Source organism: Eleutherodactylus coqui, chromosome 8 (genome assembly GCF_035609145.1).
Source record: "Eleutherodactylus coqui strain aEleCoq1 chromosome 8, aEleCoq1.hap1, whole genome shotgun sequence".
NCBI lineage: Eukaryota > Metazoa > Chordata > Amphibia > Anura > Eleutherodactylidae > Eleutherodactylus > Eleutherodactylus coqui.
In genome coordinates, this window is record NC_089844.1 from 38,060,411 (window position 1) to 38,078,531 (window position 18,121).

General features: G+C 47.1%; 1 protein-coding gene across 2 annotated transcripts in view; it reads left to right on the top strand.

Moving 5' to 3' along the window:
• The window catches only part of PTPRN (protein tyrosine phosphatase receptor type N), a 138,010-nt gene that overhangs the window by 11,750 nt on the left and 108,139 nt on the right, over nt 1-18,121 (top strand). For both annotated transcript variants that reach the window (XM_066575511.1, XM_066575512.1), the window contains exon 2: nt 6,935-6,985. In XM_066575511.1, the coding sequence (XP_066431608.1) occupies nt 6,935-6,985 (51 nt within the window). The remainder of the gene's footprint in view (nt 1-6,934; nt 6,986-18,121) is intronic.

The window sequence follows — 18,121 nt, forward strand, 5'->3', positions numbered from 1 at the left end:
TGTTGTATTTATGTCCTGAGCTTGATTCTACAGTCACATTTATTTACTGAACTGTGTTCTGGCACCGCATTTATGTACTGAGCTTTTCTGGTGCCATATTTAGGTACTAAGCTTGGTTCTGGTGCCATATTTATGTATTTAGCTTCATTTTGATGCAGCATTTACATATTAAGCTTGGTTCTGATACTATATTTTTGTTATGAGCTCGGTTCTGGTGCTGTATTTATCTTACAGCAGGAGGGGGTAAATAAGTGAGGGATGTGCTGCTATTCATTGGCCAGTTTTATGTGCTTGCCTCCCAGGTTAAACCTTGCCCACCAGATATGAATGTAATCTGGACATGAAGATCATCTCATACAAGTGATATGTTTCAAATTGGACCTTGTATCACTGATACCCCACACCCAACTCTCCTTATAGCGCAATATAGTCTGCATCATACATGGACTATTTCTGGATTGCTTCTATGTAATATTTTATAGTTTGCCTTTCGTTATATATATATGGCCTATGTGTGAAGCGTACGCTGATTCAGATGCTGACGTTACTCATGCTGCTTCTCCACCCCCTCTTCCTCTTGTGACTCATCGCACGTCAAATATTGAAGATGGCCTTTACAATTGCTTGTATTCTGGTCTGAATAGCGCTTGTGTGGGTGATCATAACCACCTTTGATTATTCCCCCGCGCCCCACATGGGCGACCGGGTGCCAGAGCTCATCCCAACTTCATTACAAGTCTTGTGCTGATCCAATGCAAACAGTGCGATTGTGAAATCTAATGCAGGTCAAACTATAACATATTCATTGTGTGGTTATGGTTGGAATTAGATGTAGCAGAGCTGACTTTGTTCCCCGGGTTACCTGTAGCTTTTAGCATGCATTGATGGGTTCTATAACAGAGAGATATTGTGTTTTGTTCTCTGGGATTTTCGTCTTTATTTCCTACCGCTGCTCCTCTCATCCGAAAGCCCCGGCTGACGTCAGTAGAGCAATCATCTGCTACGTCAAGAGAAGATGAGAATGTTCTGACATGTGAAGAGGCTCTGGTAATTTAGCTGGACGGTCTCTGAGGATTTCAGGCACAGATTCTTACCCCCGTCAGTTGTGTCAGGGCTCTTGTTGTTCTGGATACGTGGAATTATTGTCTAATTGAGGGAGCAATCCGTTATTTTATGGCTTCTTCATTGTGAAGAGATGAGGATCTTCAGCCATGGATCATAAAATTGGAGGAGCTGCAGAGAGAGGATGAACATACATACACTGATTGGCCACTTTATTGGAGACCTCGGCTCCTAATTAGAGATCCCAGCCCTTTAATAGAGCCCTTGCCCTCTCATGATTGGCACTTCCCTGTATGGAAATTAGAGTGATGATGCCGGAGTGCGTCATCAACTCACGTTAAATGTTTTCCGTGGATCATTTTTGGTGTGAATGCACATTAGATGGGAAAATCCAGCGATCTGAGTGACTTCCAACGAGGGCTGGTTATCAGTGCTAGACTAGCGGGACCGGGATGTCACTGCCAACCGCGTGGGTAGGGGTGTTTCATGAGTCAGGAGGGGTATCATCACTCCTTAAGGAGAGCCCCTAGAAATGTGAGTGAGGAGACTTATAAGGTCATTCATGCTGCTCTGGGAAATATATGCAAATAAGGAAGATGGAACAATACCTCTGGAGCGCCACCTATTGGATGGCAGTATTCCTGCAAAACAGTGATTTGAAATTGGAAACCAAGTCAGAATCCATACACAAACAGCTGTTTTGGGGTTTTTCAATTCCCAATCATTGTTTCAAAGATTTGTATAAAGGCTTGGACATTGATTTGCAGGAATGCTGCCATCCAATAGATGGTGCTTCAGAGGTATTGTTCTATCTTCCTTATTGGGGTTTTTCATGTAACGCTGTGAAGAGTATACTGAGAATGGCGTGATGGGGAAAAACATCCAGTGAAAGGGGATACTATGGAAGGAAAGAACTTGTCACCAAAAGGGGTCAGAGGAGGATGTCAGGAATCACTCTCATAAACAGGTGCTACACAGTCAAGGAAATTGCAGTTGATTACAATGCTGGGGCTCCAACTATCCGAGCACGCAGCTCACCGTTCCAGCACCATTGTGTCTAAGAGAAACAGAAGGTATTGTAGAATTTTATTTTACTTGCTAGATAACAATCTCAGTCGCTTGGAGTTGCTGCATATATTATAGGAGGATTTATTACAGCTATCACAGGTCAGAACCAGCGCCAATACAAAACTGACAATCTCATATATGATACAAATTAACATTACATAAAGTATCATTATTTAGATTATAGAGAGAGCCTTCTTTCACATCTGCATCGGGGGGTTCATTTCCTGTTCCGTTGGAAGGAGGAAAGGGGACTTCCCGGAACGAACAGATCTGTCCTATGACGGAACAGAATGGCGCCAAATGGACCCCATTGACTTTAACAGTGTCTGTTTGGTCTCCGTTCAGCTTTACCGGATGAAAAAGTCCAGCATGCAGGACTTTACTTCTGGATTTTGGGCTGGTTCTGAGAGAGGAGGAGGATCCTAATGCAGATGTGAAAGCAGCCAAACAAATACAAAGTCTGTGCCATAAACATGATGGGCGCAGCCTTGGAAAATGCAGCAGATTTCATTAGATTTAGCAGAATTTAGCAGATTCCATAAAACATAAATTTCCTAGTGTTACTCATTCTCGTTTATTAGCCGGATAAACGATAAGCTAACAGTCACATGGGCTAATTTAGTAGCGGAGCATGGTGACATGGAGTGCATTGGGTGACAAGAGTATCAAGATTTGAACCTTTGCACACGCAGGCACTTAGGATCTTTTACACGGGACAGTTGTCGGGCGCAGAAGCGAGTGACAGTGCAGCGATAATCACTCCTGCGCTGCCCGCCTACATTCACAGTAAACAGGCAGTCTTCACAGATGGTTGCCTGCTTACATAGGGCGATCATCAATCAGTTTTATACGTGCAGAAAGTGAACGACGAATGAAAAGTGAACAATAAGTGATTATCTTTCTGTGTGAAAAGACCCTTAGTCGCAATTTATAGAATCATAGATTGGTAGAGTTGGAAGGACCTCCAGGGTCATCGGGTCCAACCGCCTGCTCAGTGCAGGATCACTAAATCATCCCAGACAGATATTTGTCCGGCCTTTGTTTATACACTTCCATTGACTGAGAACTCACCACCTCCTGTGGCAACCTGTTCCACCCGTTGATCACCCTCACTGTCTAATATCTAATCTGTGTGTCCTCCCTTTTCAGTTTCATCCTATTGCTTCTAGTCTTTCCTTGTGCAGATGAGAATAGGGCTGATCCCTCTGCAGTGTGACAGCCCTTCAGATATTTGTAGACCGCTATAAAGTCTCCTCTCAGCCTTCTTTTTTGCAAGCTAAACATTCCCAGATCCTCTAACCGTTCTTCATAGGACATGATTTGCAGACCGCTCACCATCCCAGTAGCTCTTCTCTGAACTTGCTGCTGTTTGTTGATGTTCTTTTTTTACATTTGGGTGCCCAGAACTGGACACAGTATTCCAGATGAGGTCTGACTAAGAAAGAGTAGAGAGGGATAATGACCTCACGTGATCCAGACTCTATGCTTCTCTTAATACATCCCAGAATAGTGTTTGCCTGTTTGGCTGCTGCATCACATTGTTGACTCATGTTCAGTCTATGATCTATTAGTATAAGTCTTGTTCACATGTGCTGCTGCTTAGCCCAATTCCTCCCATTCTGATCATTTATAAAAATGTTGAACAACACTGGGCCTAGGACAGAGCCTTATGGTTCCCCACTTGATACATTCTTCCACTTGGATGTGCAGCCATTTATGACCACTCTTTGAGTACGATCACTCAGCCAGTTGTGAATTAACCTAAGGGCGCCTACCCACTTGCGTTTGCGATTTCCGTGTGTGAAAAACGCAGCGTTTTTCGTGCGTTTTTGCCGCATTTTTCACGGCGTTTTTTGCGCGTTTTTGCCGCGTTTTTCACGGCGTTTTTTGCGCGTTTTTGCCGCGTTTTCCGTTAATTTCCATTGACATTCATGGGTGCATTAAGAGAAAAATAAGGACACATATGCAACTGACAGTTCCTATGTAAAAAATTGCAACGGACGGAAAAAAAAAACGCAAATGGACAAGAACACATTCAATTCTAATTGCTCTTCAGAAAAAACGCAAAACACAAAGGAAAAAAAAACGCAAGTGGGTAGGCGCCCTAACAGTTGCCTTGTCAATCCCATATTTGGTCATTTTTTCAATAAGTATAGTATGAGATACTTTGTCAAATGCTTTACTAAAGTCAAGATATACTATATCCACCACATTTCCCTGATCAACCCAGTCGGTGATTCTATCATAGAAGGAAATTAGATTAGTCTGGCATGACTTCTTTGTTACAAATCCATGCTGTCTCTGGTTAATTACTCCATTCTCATCAAATAATTACTTAGCATTTTCCAAATGTTAGCACGTCAGCTAACCTATTCATCTAACAATGGCTGCACTTACACGGGCGATTTCCTTGTGCAAGTTCTGTCCGATTGCAATATAAGTGGAACTTGACAAGAAGTACACTCAGGTGATTTTTCTCTCAGATCAAGAGTTCCAGATAGAAAAATCGTAGCATGTCCTATTTTTCGACAACATCACCCATTGTTTTCTATTGGAGAAAGCAAAATCACATTGAGGCTGGATTCCCACGAACGTATATCAGCTCGGTTTTCACGCTGAGCCGATATACGTCCTCCTCATCTGCAGGGGGGGAGGATGGAAGAGCCAGGAGCGGGAACTGAGCTCCCGCCCCCTCTCTGCCTCCTCTCCGCCCCTCTGCACTATTTGCAATGGGGAGAGGCGGGGCGGTGGCGGGGCTAATTCTCGGAACATAGCCCAGCCCCCGTCCCACCTCCTTTCATTGCAAATAGTGCGAATTTAATGCGAGTGCGACTTTCAAAAATGTTTCTATTAAAGCAAAATGTGATTCTCATGTTCCTAAAAATCACATGTGCTGCGATGTGTTTTTCTTGCAAAAAATATCGCACTTGTGGGAGAAAATCGCAAGTTTACAAGTGCAATATCAGTCTGAGTTTCTCATGTAAATATGGCCTAATAGGCATTGTATGTATTTTACCACATTCTTCATAAATCTTACCATTATCCTAAAAAATTCTATATCAAAAGGAGACTCCAGGGGATTAAAGAGCGCAATAATTGGATCACTGAGCAATGGAAAAATATCGCCTGGTCAGATGAATCCAGATTTCTGGTTGCTGATGGGGAGTCAGAATTTGGGGCAAACAGCATGAACTGATGACCCGTTCCTGTGGGCTGGTCAGAATATGTCAGCACCTCCATCTAATCTGCAGCTACTACAAGAAGCTTCCTGTCCGCAGGGGCCGATTTAATCAGCAGTAGTGCTGCGGTTCTGAAGTCCAAAGGAGGTCCAACGTACAAGTAGATGGGGGGCTTTAGTAAAGTAGCCGTTCAGTGTAGTGTATAAGGGATCATTGGATGAAGGGATCATTGGATGACGGTCAGCAGTGCATAAAACTAATAACAGGGAGACTAATTAAACATGAAAGGGGAAGAAGGTAATTAGCGGATGATGTATAGTATGAATGAAGGAGGAATATCATCTATGTATAAGAACGGGCACATATCTGTAATATGTACATGAAGGAGGGAAGATGATGAAGAATGTAGTTAAGGCAAGAAATAGAAGTGAGTATAGCCATTTGTCATACAGGGGGAGAAGATTAAAGGGTAGTATTAGGATGAGAAGGGGGTGATAGTAGTTTGTAGCATACAGGTAGAAAAAGGTGTACTAGAAGAAAGTAGAAGTGTGAGGTTTAAAGGCAACACAAGAAACAAGAAGTTGTCAGAATCAAATGAGACTTCTTCAGTGATTGTAACATTGATAAAAGTGGTTACAATATCAGAGCAAAAGGACCATTTACTGTGGAAAACTGACCCCGTGAAAACTGTATCCTGTTGTGCAACCTCTAGTTTGGATACAAGATGTGATACATGGAGGCTCTAGTATCCTGTTGTACCACCTCTAGCCTGGATACAAGATGTGATACAGTTGGGCATGGAGGATCTAGTACCCTATTGTACCGCCTCTAGCTTGGATACAAGATGTGATACATGGAGGCTCTAGTACCATGATGTACCACCTCTAGCTTGGATATATGATGTGATACGGGCGGGCATGGAGGCTCTAGTACCCTGTTGTATTTTTTTCCACGGGGATGTGCAACCCCATCTCCCAACCTTTTCCCCACCTCCCTAATTGCTTCTAACCTTCAAATGCACAGCGCATCCACAAATGTATTTAAATGTACTTGCAGGTGCACTGCGGATCCTAAGTTCCAATAGAGATGAATGGAGCCGGATCCGCGGTAAAATTGAGAATGCTGCAGGACTTAAATGAAGTGCAGATGCCCCATGCTTCTCTATGGGCTGAATCCCGCAGTGGAATCTGTGCGTGTCCGGGGCCATGGAGAGGGATAATACATTTTTCTTACCTCTCTGGATGCTGCAGGGCTCTCCTTTGTGCCGGATCATCTTTCTTCTGGCCGGCGGATGTGCTCAGAACGTCAGTGGCGTGCTGCGCGCATGCGCCGTGCGGAGCCTTTTTTTTTTTTTTAAATCTCCTGCTCTCCCGCTGCCCTATGGATGCCTTAGGCCCAATGTCCACGGCCGGATTTTATTTATAAAATCCGCACGTGGCCCCCGCACAGGAGATCCGTGCATCTTGCTGCCCATAGGGATGCATTAGCATCCGTAGGGCGCTAAAAGCATGTGGATGGGATTTCTTTCCGGCGTGCGGGTCGCTCACTGGCCCTAAACACATAGGATTTCACAACCACTTATGTGCCATAACTTCCTTTCACACCTTTCTGTCCTTTCCTTTCAGGCTGTCTGTTTGATCTTCGTCTTTGTTCCAAGGACGAGGTCTGTGTACAAGGTAAGTGTCCTTCAAATAAGCATGAAAATCCATGTAAAATGGGCGAAAGTACAACTCCACCCAAAACTGAAAATACGTCTGCTGTTCACTAGCTATGTCTCTATTTATAGTGATATGCCCCAAAGCGCTGACAGCCTGTCTTATAACACCTGAACTCTGCTCATGTCTGTTGTTAGTAACTCGCACATGCTGGCTTTGTACATACACTCACTAAATCCTTTAAAGAGGATTTCCAGCATTATTCTACCAAAGACCTGCCATCAGAAAAGGTCAACAATAGCAGCATTGACACCCATGCTCCCATTGATCAGCTGTTTGCTGAAGAAGCACAAGACCACTGTGCAGTGGCCAGGAATGGTACTGCAGCTCTCTCCCATTCACTTCAATGGGAGATCTGCCTTACCATTCGGGGGCACTGCGAATAGACAATCTTGTGCTTATTTCAGTGCACTGTGGCTCCTTCTCATCAGCTGATGGGGGGGGGGAGTAATTTGTTAGGCCAACGCCAATCTGTAGCTGATGGCCTATCCTGATTATGGGTCATCAGTAGCATAAAGGCCCATTTAGACACAACGATTATCACTCAAAATCCGCTCAAAAGCCGTCTTTTGAGCGATAATCGTTGTGTGTAACTGCACTGACATCATGCAGTTTTCGTTAAGCCGTCGCTGACCGTTGTCTTTCAGCGTGCTGAAAGACAATGATCAGCCTTATCTGTAATGCACAGTGGGATACACCTGATACTATTGTTTCAGCTGTATCCCACTCTCTCAACACAGGCGGGGTATGAAGAACACAGCGGTCCAGCTGTGTTCTTCATACTCCACATGGAGCGCCCAGCTGTATACCAGCTGAGCGCTCCGTGAATAGCTGGGGTATGGAGAAAACAGCAGTCCAGCTGTGTTCTTCATACTCCACATGGAGCGCCCAGCTGTATACCAGCTGAGCGCTCCGTGAATAGCTGGGGTATGAAGAACACAGCGGTCCAGCTGTGTTCTTCATACTCCACATGGAGCGCACAGCTGTATACCAGCTGAGCGCTCCGTGAATAGCTGGGGTATGGAGAAAACAGCAGTCCAGCTGTGTTCTGCATACCCCGCTCGAAGTGCTCAGCTGTATAACAGCCGGACGCTCTGAGTAAAGAACATCTGGATGCAGAAGACAAGCAGCTCCGCTTAGGAGATCACCTTGGGCTTAAAGGCACACAACGACAATAGCAAAAGACATCTTTATAAGCTTGTGTAAATAAGCCCTAAGGTTCATCATTGGATGGGATAAATCACTAGATTATGCATAAATAAGACTAATGATGCCACTACACATAAAGGTGCAACAAATAATGATTCATATCGTGAAGACTTAAGGGGACTTAGCATCAGAAAAATATATTAAAAAGTGCATATACTGTACAGTAATCATGTGAAAACCACTTTTTAATATCTTACTTCTATGCTGAGATCTAAGTCTTTGAAGTTAAAGCCTGAGGCTGCACTACTGAGAGATTCGAATGGCAACATGATTCTAATTTGTTGTCATCCTGCAACATCAAAACACAAAAGTGCCACAATTTATGTCAAGTGGAATATATTGTTGTCATTGGTGATTTGCCATTTTATAGTATTATAGTATGTAAGGCCGAAAAAGACATGTGTCCATCCAGTGCAGCCTATTACCCTCAATGTTGATCCAGAAGAAGGCAAAAACCCCATGAGGTAGAAAGCAATTTTCCCCATTCAAGGGAAAAAATTACTTTCTGACTCCAATCTGGCAATCAGAATAATCCCCGGATCACCGACCCTTCTGAAGAATCAGTTATATAACATGTGATATCGTATCACTCAAGAAAAACATTCAGGCCCCTCTTGTACTCTTTTATCAAGCTTACCATCACCACCTCCTCAGGCAGAGAGTTCCACAGTCTCACTGCTCTTACAGTAAAGAACCCCCTTCTATGTTGGTGTAGAGACCTTCTTTCCTTTAGATGTAGAGAGCGCTCCGTTGTTACAGTCACAGTCCTGGGTATAAATACATGGTGGGAGAGCTCTCTGTATTGCCCCCTGATATATTATACATAGTTATTAGGTCGCCCCTCAGCCGTCTTTTTTTCTAAACTAAATAACCCCAGTTTCGATAACATCTCTGGACATTGTAGTCCGCTCATTCCATTTATTACTTTAATTTTATCCACCTTTGTACCAGCTCAAGCTCTGATATGTTCTTCTTGAGTAGCGGTGCCTAAAACTGTCCACAATATTCCACGTGTTGTCTGACCAGTGGCTTGTAAAGAGGAAGAACAATGTTTTCATCATGCGCCCCTAGAGCTCTACTGATGCACCCCATGATCCTATTTGCCTTGGCAGCAGCTGCCTGACACTGGTTGCTCCAGTTAGGTTTACAGTTAACTATGATCCCCAAGTCCTTTTCCATGTCCGTGTTCACCAGTGGTTTCCCATTTAGTGTGTAACGGTGACATGTATTTCCTCTGCCCATCTGCAGAACCTTACATTTATCAGTGTTAAATCTCTTTGCCACTTTTCTGCCCCCAACTTATCCAGATCCACTTGTAACTGCCTTGCGTCCTCTCTTGTGTTAATTACTTTACATAGTTTTGTATCATCTGCAAATATTAATATATTACTCCATGATCCTTCTACCAGGTCATTAATAAATATATTAAAAGTAGGTCCCAAAACCGACCCTTGTGGCACCACTAGTAACGGTGACCCCTGAAGTACTGCCCCCTGTGATACTCCAATAGCAATAGTGACCCAATAAGAGTATGTACCATTTATAACCCCTCTCTATCACTAACCAGTTACTTACCCACTTACACACATTCTCGCCCAGGCCAAGCATTCTCATGTTTTATACCAACCTTTTATGCGGCACAGTATCAAGTACTTTGGAAAAGTCCAGATACACAAGATCCAGTGACTCCCCGGTCCAGTCTAGGACTTACCTCCTCGTATAAGCAGATCAGGTTGCTTTGATAGGAGTGATCGCACATAAACCCATGCTGATATGGAGTTAAACAGCTATTTTCCTTGAGGTCCCCCAGGATAACATCTCTTAGAAACCCTTAAAATATTTTACCCACAATAGAAGTAAGACTTACTGACCTATAGTTTCCAGGTTCACTTTTTGACCCCCCTTTTGAATATCAGCAGTACTTTAGCTATGTGCCAATCCAGTGGAACAGACCCCACCACTATTGAGTCCTTAAATATAAGAATCAAGGGTTTGTGTATCATATTACTTAATTCCCTTGGAACCCCTGGGGGTGAAGTGATGTGCCACTGGGACCCAGTAATTTGTCCATCTTAATCTTTTTAAGACTGCTCTGCACTTCTTCCTGGATTAAGGCCCATTTACATGCAACGATTATTGTTCAAAATCCGTTCAAACGCTGCCATCGTTCACTCTTCAGCTGAACGATGATTTTAAGGTGAGCTTAAAATCCATCCTTCAGCCGGAGAGAGATAACAGGGACCGCACGCTGTGTTCTGCACAGGGGTTGGAGATAACATTGTATTCTGCCGACAGCCTGTGACAGCCCATGCGAGAACAATGGAGCTGTGTGCAGAGCTCAGACCACATGCTGTGCTCTGCAAACAGATCCCAGAGGCCCTTTTACATGGAAATGTAACATTAGTGTCCATTAACATTTTATGCAAAACTATCGCTAAAACTGTCAATCTTTCAATCCTTTAAAAGATTGTCTTTGCGTGTAAATGGGCTTTTAGACTTGTCATGTCTCATCTGACTCTATTCATTGACATGTATAACCTGTACTGTATCTGCAAGTGTCTGCCTTCTTTAGTTTGTCCCTTCTGGTTCTCTGTACCCCCTGTGTTGCATAACCCCTCCTTTTCCTCCTGCTAGGGAGTTTCCTGTCTATAGCCTATGTGTTAAAGGGGTTGTCCCGAGGCAAAACATCAAAATTTTAAATTAGCCCATTCCCCCTGTCACCCCCCTGGCATAAAATAGCATTTTAAAGCAGTTTTTAAACCGCTTGCTACTCACCGATGTGATGAAAGATGAACTTATAAAATTCTTCTCCCAAGATGGCCGCCGGTCTTTTCCCAGGGATGCACTGCGGTTTTCTCCCATGGTGCACCGCGGGTCTTCTCCCATGGTGCACCATGGGCTCTGTGCGTTCCATTGCCGATTCCAGCCTCCTGATTGGCTGGAATCGGCACACGTGATGGGGCGGAGCTACGTGATGACGCGTAGAAGGGGGCAGAGCCAGAACGCCGCTCGTGCCCGGACTGACCAGAAGAGAGAAGACCCTTCTGCGCAAGCACGTCTAATCGGGCGATTAGACGCTGAAATTAGACGGAGCCATGGAGACGAGGACACCAGCAACGGAGTGGGTAAGGGAATAACTTCTGTATGGCTCATATTTAATGCACGATGTATATTACAAAGTGCATTAATATGGCCATACAGAAGTGTATAACCCCACTTGCTTTCGTGAGACAACCCCTTTAAGTCTCTACTCTGTGCTTTGGCTAATCATCATTCTTTTTACCTACTGCTGAATGTGCATTCTACAAGATTTCTACCTAAATAAACCCTGGAATCTTCTCACATGCCTCTGCAGTCGAGTTGGATGCTGTCTGACAACATATACCTGCTGTGAGTACTGGTCCATAACTACAAGAGCAGTTACCTCAGCCGATACGCCCGCAGCCATGTTATTGAGTCAGAATAGTAAAAAGAATGTATAAATACTGCCAGACACTGCTGTAAAGACTCCTCCAGCAGCTCCACATACAACCACAGCTGGAGCTCATAATCTATTACCAAGTTATAACTCTCCTCAGTGTTACCTCCATCCTGTGTGCTGCATCATGGCTGAAGAACACTCTGAGGCACAAGCTAGCATGGACCCTAGGCTGCAGTCCAGTGAGAGAGACAGGCGCTCTAATAAGCCAACCTGGAAGGTTAGAGAGAACCTTGGATGTCTCAAGCAGGAACTTTCATTTTAAAATTGTGGGAAACATTACTGAGTCATGTCTCCAACATCCAGCAGAGTCTGTCTTCACTTCATGTGTCACCACTAGAGGGAGCCCTGCAACAGCTTCATGCAACGTATGAACATTATAATATAAAAGTCCAGGAGTACAAAAACACTTTGAAAAAATTAAACACAGAGGATTCCATAGAGGAATTGCAAAGCTTCCAACATCTCAGTGTAGAAAGAGACGGCTTAGTACGCAACATAAAGTCTAAGACAGAAGCGAGAATTGTGCAACTTCAGAAGGTGTCATCTCACATTTCTGACTCTACCAGGCACTCCAAGCGTACATCTAGGTCACGATCTTCAAACCATTCCACCCTCAGTGAGCAGCTTCCAAAAGCACGTGCAGAAGCGGAAGCGACTAAGGTACAGGCCATCTTTGCACATAAGAAAGCAGAAGTGGAAGCTGTACATAAGAAAGCAGAAATGGAGGCTCTGGAGAAACAATGTGAACATGCTACAGCCGTAGCAAGGTTAAGAGTTTTAGAACAAGCCACGAGTCAGAGCGAAAGAGACAGCATTGACTTTAGCGGACTGGATGCAGAGGAACCTCTCGAGCGTACAAGAAACTATGTACTAAGCCAATGCTTCAATTCCCCATCTGCCACAAACATTCCAGACAAAACAGATGTCTCTCCAGAGCGACAGGCCGCACATTCTTCCACAGCACCAGGCATGCAAAGTCAGCACAGAACTCCGCTCGTTCCTCACACCAACCTTCTGTCCTATATGGAGCACCAAGGCTCTGCACCCCAGCAAGCTCAATATACCGGTATTCATGGACAATTCAAAATACCAGTGGTTCTCCAAACCTCTAGCAATTACATGGTTCCATATCCACATGTCACCAAACCTATGGACTTCAAACCAGCTCCCAGGCTGAACACCCTGACAGCCCCATATGTACCTACGTCTCTCATGCAAAACACCACAAACGATGTGATTAGCACCACTCAACCAATTTCACACCTGAAGTCAGAGAAAACCGACATGTCAGAATTTGCAAAATACATGGTATGTCGTGAGCTCACCAAGACAGGACTGATAAGGTTCGACAACCAGCCTGAGAATTACAGAGGCTGGAAATGTGCCTTCAGAACTGCAACTCACGATCTCGGAAGAACTAGATTTACTGATCCAGTGACTTGGCCCACAGTCTACAGAACGAGTAAAGAGACTCAGATCTGTCCACATTGAAAATCCAGCAGCAGGCCTTGCAGCCGCTTGGGAGAGACTGGAGAGAACCTATGGTAGTCCTGAAGCAATAGAAAATGCTCTGTTCAAACGTCAGCAAACCTTTCCAAGGATATCTGCTAAAGACAATCAGAAATTTCAAGAGCTCAGTGACTTACTGCTAGAGCTACAGCTGGCCAAGGGAGACACTCACCTACCTGGCCTCAGTTACCTGGATACTGCTCGTCGAGTAAACCCAATCGTGTCAAAGCTGCCATACAACCTTCAAGAGAAGTGGACCACTCTGGGGTCAAGACTAGAGATGAGCGAACGTACTCGTCCGAGCTTGATATTCGTGCGAATATTAGGGTGTTCGGGATGCTCGTTACTCGTAACGAGTACCACGCGATGTTCCGGTTACTTTCAGTTTCCTCTCTGAGACGTTAGCGCGCTTTTCTGGCCAATTGAAAGACAGGGAAGGCATTACAACTTCCCCCTGTGACGTTCAAGCCCTATACCACCCCCCTGCTGTGAGTGGCTGGGGCGATCAGATGTCACCCGAGTATAAAAATCGTCCCCTCCCGCGGCTCGCCACACATGCCTTGTGACTTAGCTGAGGGAAAGTGCTGCTGGTGCTGCTGTAGGGAGAGCGTTAGGAGTCAGTGTAGGCTTCAAGAACCCCAACGGCCCTTCTCAGGGCCACATCTACTAGTGTGCAGTACTGTGTTAGCACAGTATTTTTATTTTTTTTTTGTCCAAAATTGGATCTGCAGAGCATTGCGCCCTGCAATAGGGACAGAAGTGGGGGTTAGGCAGGGAGAGTGTTAGGAGTTAGTGTAGGCTTCAAGAACCCCAACGGTCCTTTCTAGGGCCACTTCTATCCGTGTGCAGTACTGTCCAGGCTGCTGTTAGCAGTGTTGCATTTTTATTTTTTTTTCTCAAAACCGGCTGTGCAGACCATTGCACCCGGCATTAATACTACAGGGATAGAATTGTGTAGGCAGGGCCAGAAGACATTTATTATTCATTGAATACACGCAGTGGGGTCTTCCCTTTGCTAAAAAGGAAAAAAATTATATTTGGCCTGCCTGTGTCAGTCCTAAGGTCTCCGTGTACGTGTGTGCTGCGTGTACAACGTACAAAAATCAGACGCAACCAGCTACGCTTTACTGCAGCCTAGCGCCATTGTCTTTCCTGACTGGCAAATACCTGCTCTGCTAGAGTTAATAACTCTGCTACACTATACTTGTGTGACACTTTTTGAGGGCCACACCACAGATATTAAACTTCTTGTTCATTGAATATACGCAGTGGGGTCTTCCCTTTGCAAAAAAGCAAAAACATTATATTTGGCCTGCAGGCTTGCGCCAATTTATTTCCTGCCTGGGAAATCAAATCACTGGTAATACAGCATGCTGAGGGGTAGGGGTAAGCCTAGAGGACGTGGACGTGGATGAGGACGCGGAGGGCCAAGTGAGGGTGTGGGCACAGGCCGAGCTCCTGATCCAGGTGTGTCGCAGCCGACTGCTGCGCGATTAGGAGAGAGGCACGTTTCTGGCGTCCCCACATTCATCGCCCAAATAATGGGTCCACGCGGGAGACCTTTATTAGAAAATGAGCAGTGTGAGCAGGTCCTGTCCTGGATGGCAGAAAGTGCTTCGAGCAAGCTATCATCCACCCACAGTTCTGCGCCGTCCAGTGCTGCAAATCCGAATCCTCTGTCTGCTGCTCCTCCTTCCTCCCAGCCTCCTCACTCCACTACAATGACACCTGCTCAGGAGCGGGAACACTCCCAGGAACTGTTCTCGGACCCCTGCTTAGATTGGGCAGCAGTGGTTCCTCTCCCACCAGAGGAGTTTATCGTCACTGTTGCCCAACCATTCGAAAGTTCCCGGGGTCCGGGGGAAGAGGCTGGGGACTTCCGCCAACTGTCTCAAGAACTTTCTGTGGGTGAGGAGGACGATGACGATGAGACACAGTTGTCTTGCAGTGAGGTAGTAGTAAGGGCAGTAAGTCCAAGGGAGCAGCGCACAGAGGATTCGGAGGAAGAGCAGCAGGACTATGAGGTGACTGACCCCACCTGGTGTGCAACGCCTACTCAGGACAGGTCTTCAGAGGGGGAGGCAAGGGCATCAGCAGGGCAGGTTGCAAGAGGCAGTGCGGTGGCCAGGGGTAGAGGCAGGGCCAGACCGAATAATCCACCAAGTGTTTCCCAAAGCACACCCTCGCGCCATGCCACCCTGCAGAGGCCGAGGTGCTCTAAGGTCTGGCAGTTTTTCACAGAGACGCCTGACGACCGACGAACAGTGGTGTGCAACCTTTGTCGCGCCAAGATCAGCCGGGGAGCCACCACCAACAGCCTCACCACCACCAGCATGCGCAGACATATGATGGCCAAGCACCCCACAAGGTGGGACGAAGGCTGTTCACCGCCTCCGGTTTGCACCGCTGCCTCTCCCCCTGTGCCCCAACCTGCCACTGAGATCCAACCTCCCTCTCAGGACACAGGCACAACCGTCTCATGGCCTGCACCCACACCCTCACCTCCGCTGTCCTCGGCCCCATCCACCAATGTCTCACACCGCACAGTCAAGCCGTCGCTAGCGCAAGTGTTGGAGCGCAAGCGCAAGTACGCCACCACGCACCCGCACGCTCAATCGTTAACCGTCCACATAGCCAAATTTATCAGCCTTGAGATGCTGCCGTATAGGGTTGTGGAAACGGAGTCCTTCAAAGCTATGATGGCGGCGGCGGCCCCGCGCTACTCAGTTCCCAGTCACCACTACTTTTCCCGATGTGCCGTCCCAGCCCTGCACGACCACGTCTCCCGCAACATTGTACGCGCCCTCACCAATGCGGTTAGTGGCAAGGTCCACTTAACTAAGGACATGTGGACAAGCACAGGCGGGCAGGGCCACTACATCTCCCTGACGGCACATTGGGTGAATTTAGTGGAGGCTGGGACAGAGTCAGAGCCTGGGACCGCTCAGGTCCTACCCACCCCCAGAATTGCGGGCCCCAGCTCGGTGGTGGTATCTGCGGCGGTGTATGCTTCTTCCACTAAAGCACCCTCCTCCTCCTCCTCAACCTCTGTCTCGCAATCTAGATGTGTCAGCAGCAGCAGGACGTCGCCAGCAGTCGGTGTCGCGCGGCGTGGCAGCACAGCGGTGGGCAAGCGTCAGCAGGCCGTGCTGAAACTACTCAGCTTAGGAGATAAGAGGCACACGGCCCACGAACTGCTGCAGGGTCTGACAGAGCAGACCGACCGTTGGCTTGCGCCGCTGAGCCTCCAATCGGGCATGGTCGTGTGTGACAACGGCCGTAACCTGGTGGTGGCTCTGCAGCTCGGCAGCCTCACGCACGTGCCATGCCTGGCCCACGTCTTTAATTTGGTGGTTCAGCGCTTTCTGAAAAGCTACCCACGCTTGTCAGACCTGCTCGTAAAGGTGCGCCGGCTCTGCGCACATTTCCGCAAGTCCCACACGGACGCTGCCACCCTGCGCACCCTGCAACATCGCTTTAATCTGCCAGTGCACCGACTGCTGTGCGATGTGCCCACACGGTGGAACTCTACGCTCCACATGTTGGCTAGGCTCTATGAGCAGCGTAGAGCTATAGTGGAATACCAACTCCAACATGGGCGGTGCAGTGGGAGTCAGCCTCCTCAATTCTTTTCAGAAGAGTGGGCCTGGTTGGCAGACATCTGCCAGGTCCTTCGAAACTTTGATCAGTCTACCCAGGTGGTGAGCGGCGATGCTGCAATCATTAGCGTCACCATTCCAATGCTATGCATCTTGAGAAGTTCCCTGCAAACCATAAAGGCAGCCGCTTTGTGCTCGGAAACAGAGCCGGGGGAAGACAGTATGTCGCTGGATAGTCAGAGCACCCTCCTGTCTATATCTCAGCGCGTTCAGGAGGAGGAGGAGGAGGAGGATGAGGAGGATGAGGAGGAGGGGGAAGAGACAGCTTGGCCCACTGCTGACGGTACCCATGCTGCTTGCCTGTCATCATTTCAGCGTGTATGGCCTGAGGAGGAGGAGGAGGAGGAGGAGGATCCTGAAAGTGATCTTCCTAGTGCGGACAGCCATGTGTTGCGTACAGGTACCCTGGCACACATGGCTGACTTCATGTTAGGATGCCTTTCTCGTGACCCTCGCATTCAACGCATTCTGGCCACTACGGATTACTGGGTGTACACACTGCTCGACCCACGCTATAAGGAGAACCTTCCCAGTCTCATTCCCGAAGAGGAAAGGGGTTCGAGAGTGTTGCTATACCACAGGACCCTGGCGGACAAGCTGATGGTAAAATTCCCATCCGACAGCGCTAGTGGCAGAAGGCGCAGTTCCGAGGGCCATGTAGCAGGGGAGGTGCGTAGATCGAGCAGCATGTACAGCCCAGACAGTGCAACAGTCTTTAAGGGCCTGGCCAGCTTTATGGCTCCCCAGCAAGACTGTGTCACCGCTCCCCAGTCAAGGCTGAGTCGGCGGGAGCACTGTAAAAGGATGGTGAGGGAGTACGTAGCCGATCGCACGACCATCCTCGGTGACGCCTCTGCCCCCTACAACTACTGGGTGTCGAAGCTGGACACGTGGCCTGAACTAGCGCTGTATGCCCTGGAGGTGCTTGCTTGTCCTGCGGCTAGCGTCTTGTCGGAGAGGGTGTTTAGTGCGGCTGGGGGAATCATCACAGATAAGCGTACCCGCCTGTCAACCGACAGTGCCGAGAGGCTAACACTCATCAAGATGAACAAAGCCTGGATTTCCCCAGACTTCTCTTCTCCACCAGCAGACAGCAGCGATACGTAAGCAATACGTAGGCTGCACCCGCGGATGGAAGCTACGTTCTCTCTCACCATCCAAAACGGGGACATTTCTGCTTCATCAATCTGTGTCTAATATTCCTCCTCCTGCTCCTCCTCCTGAAACCTCACGTAATCA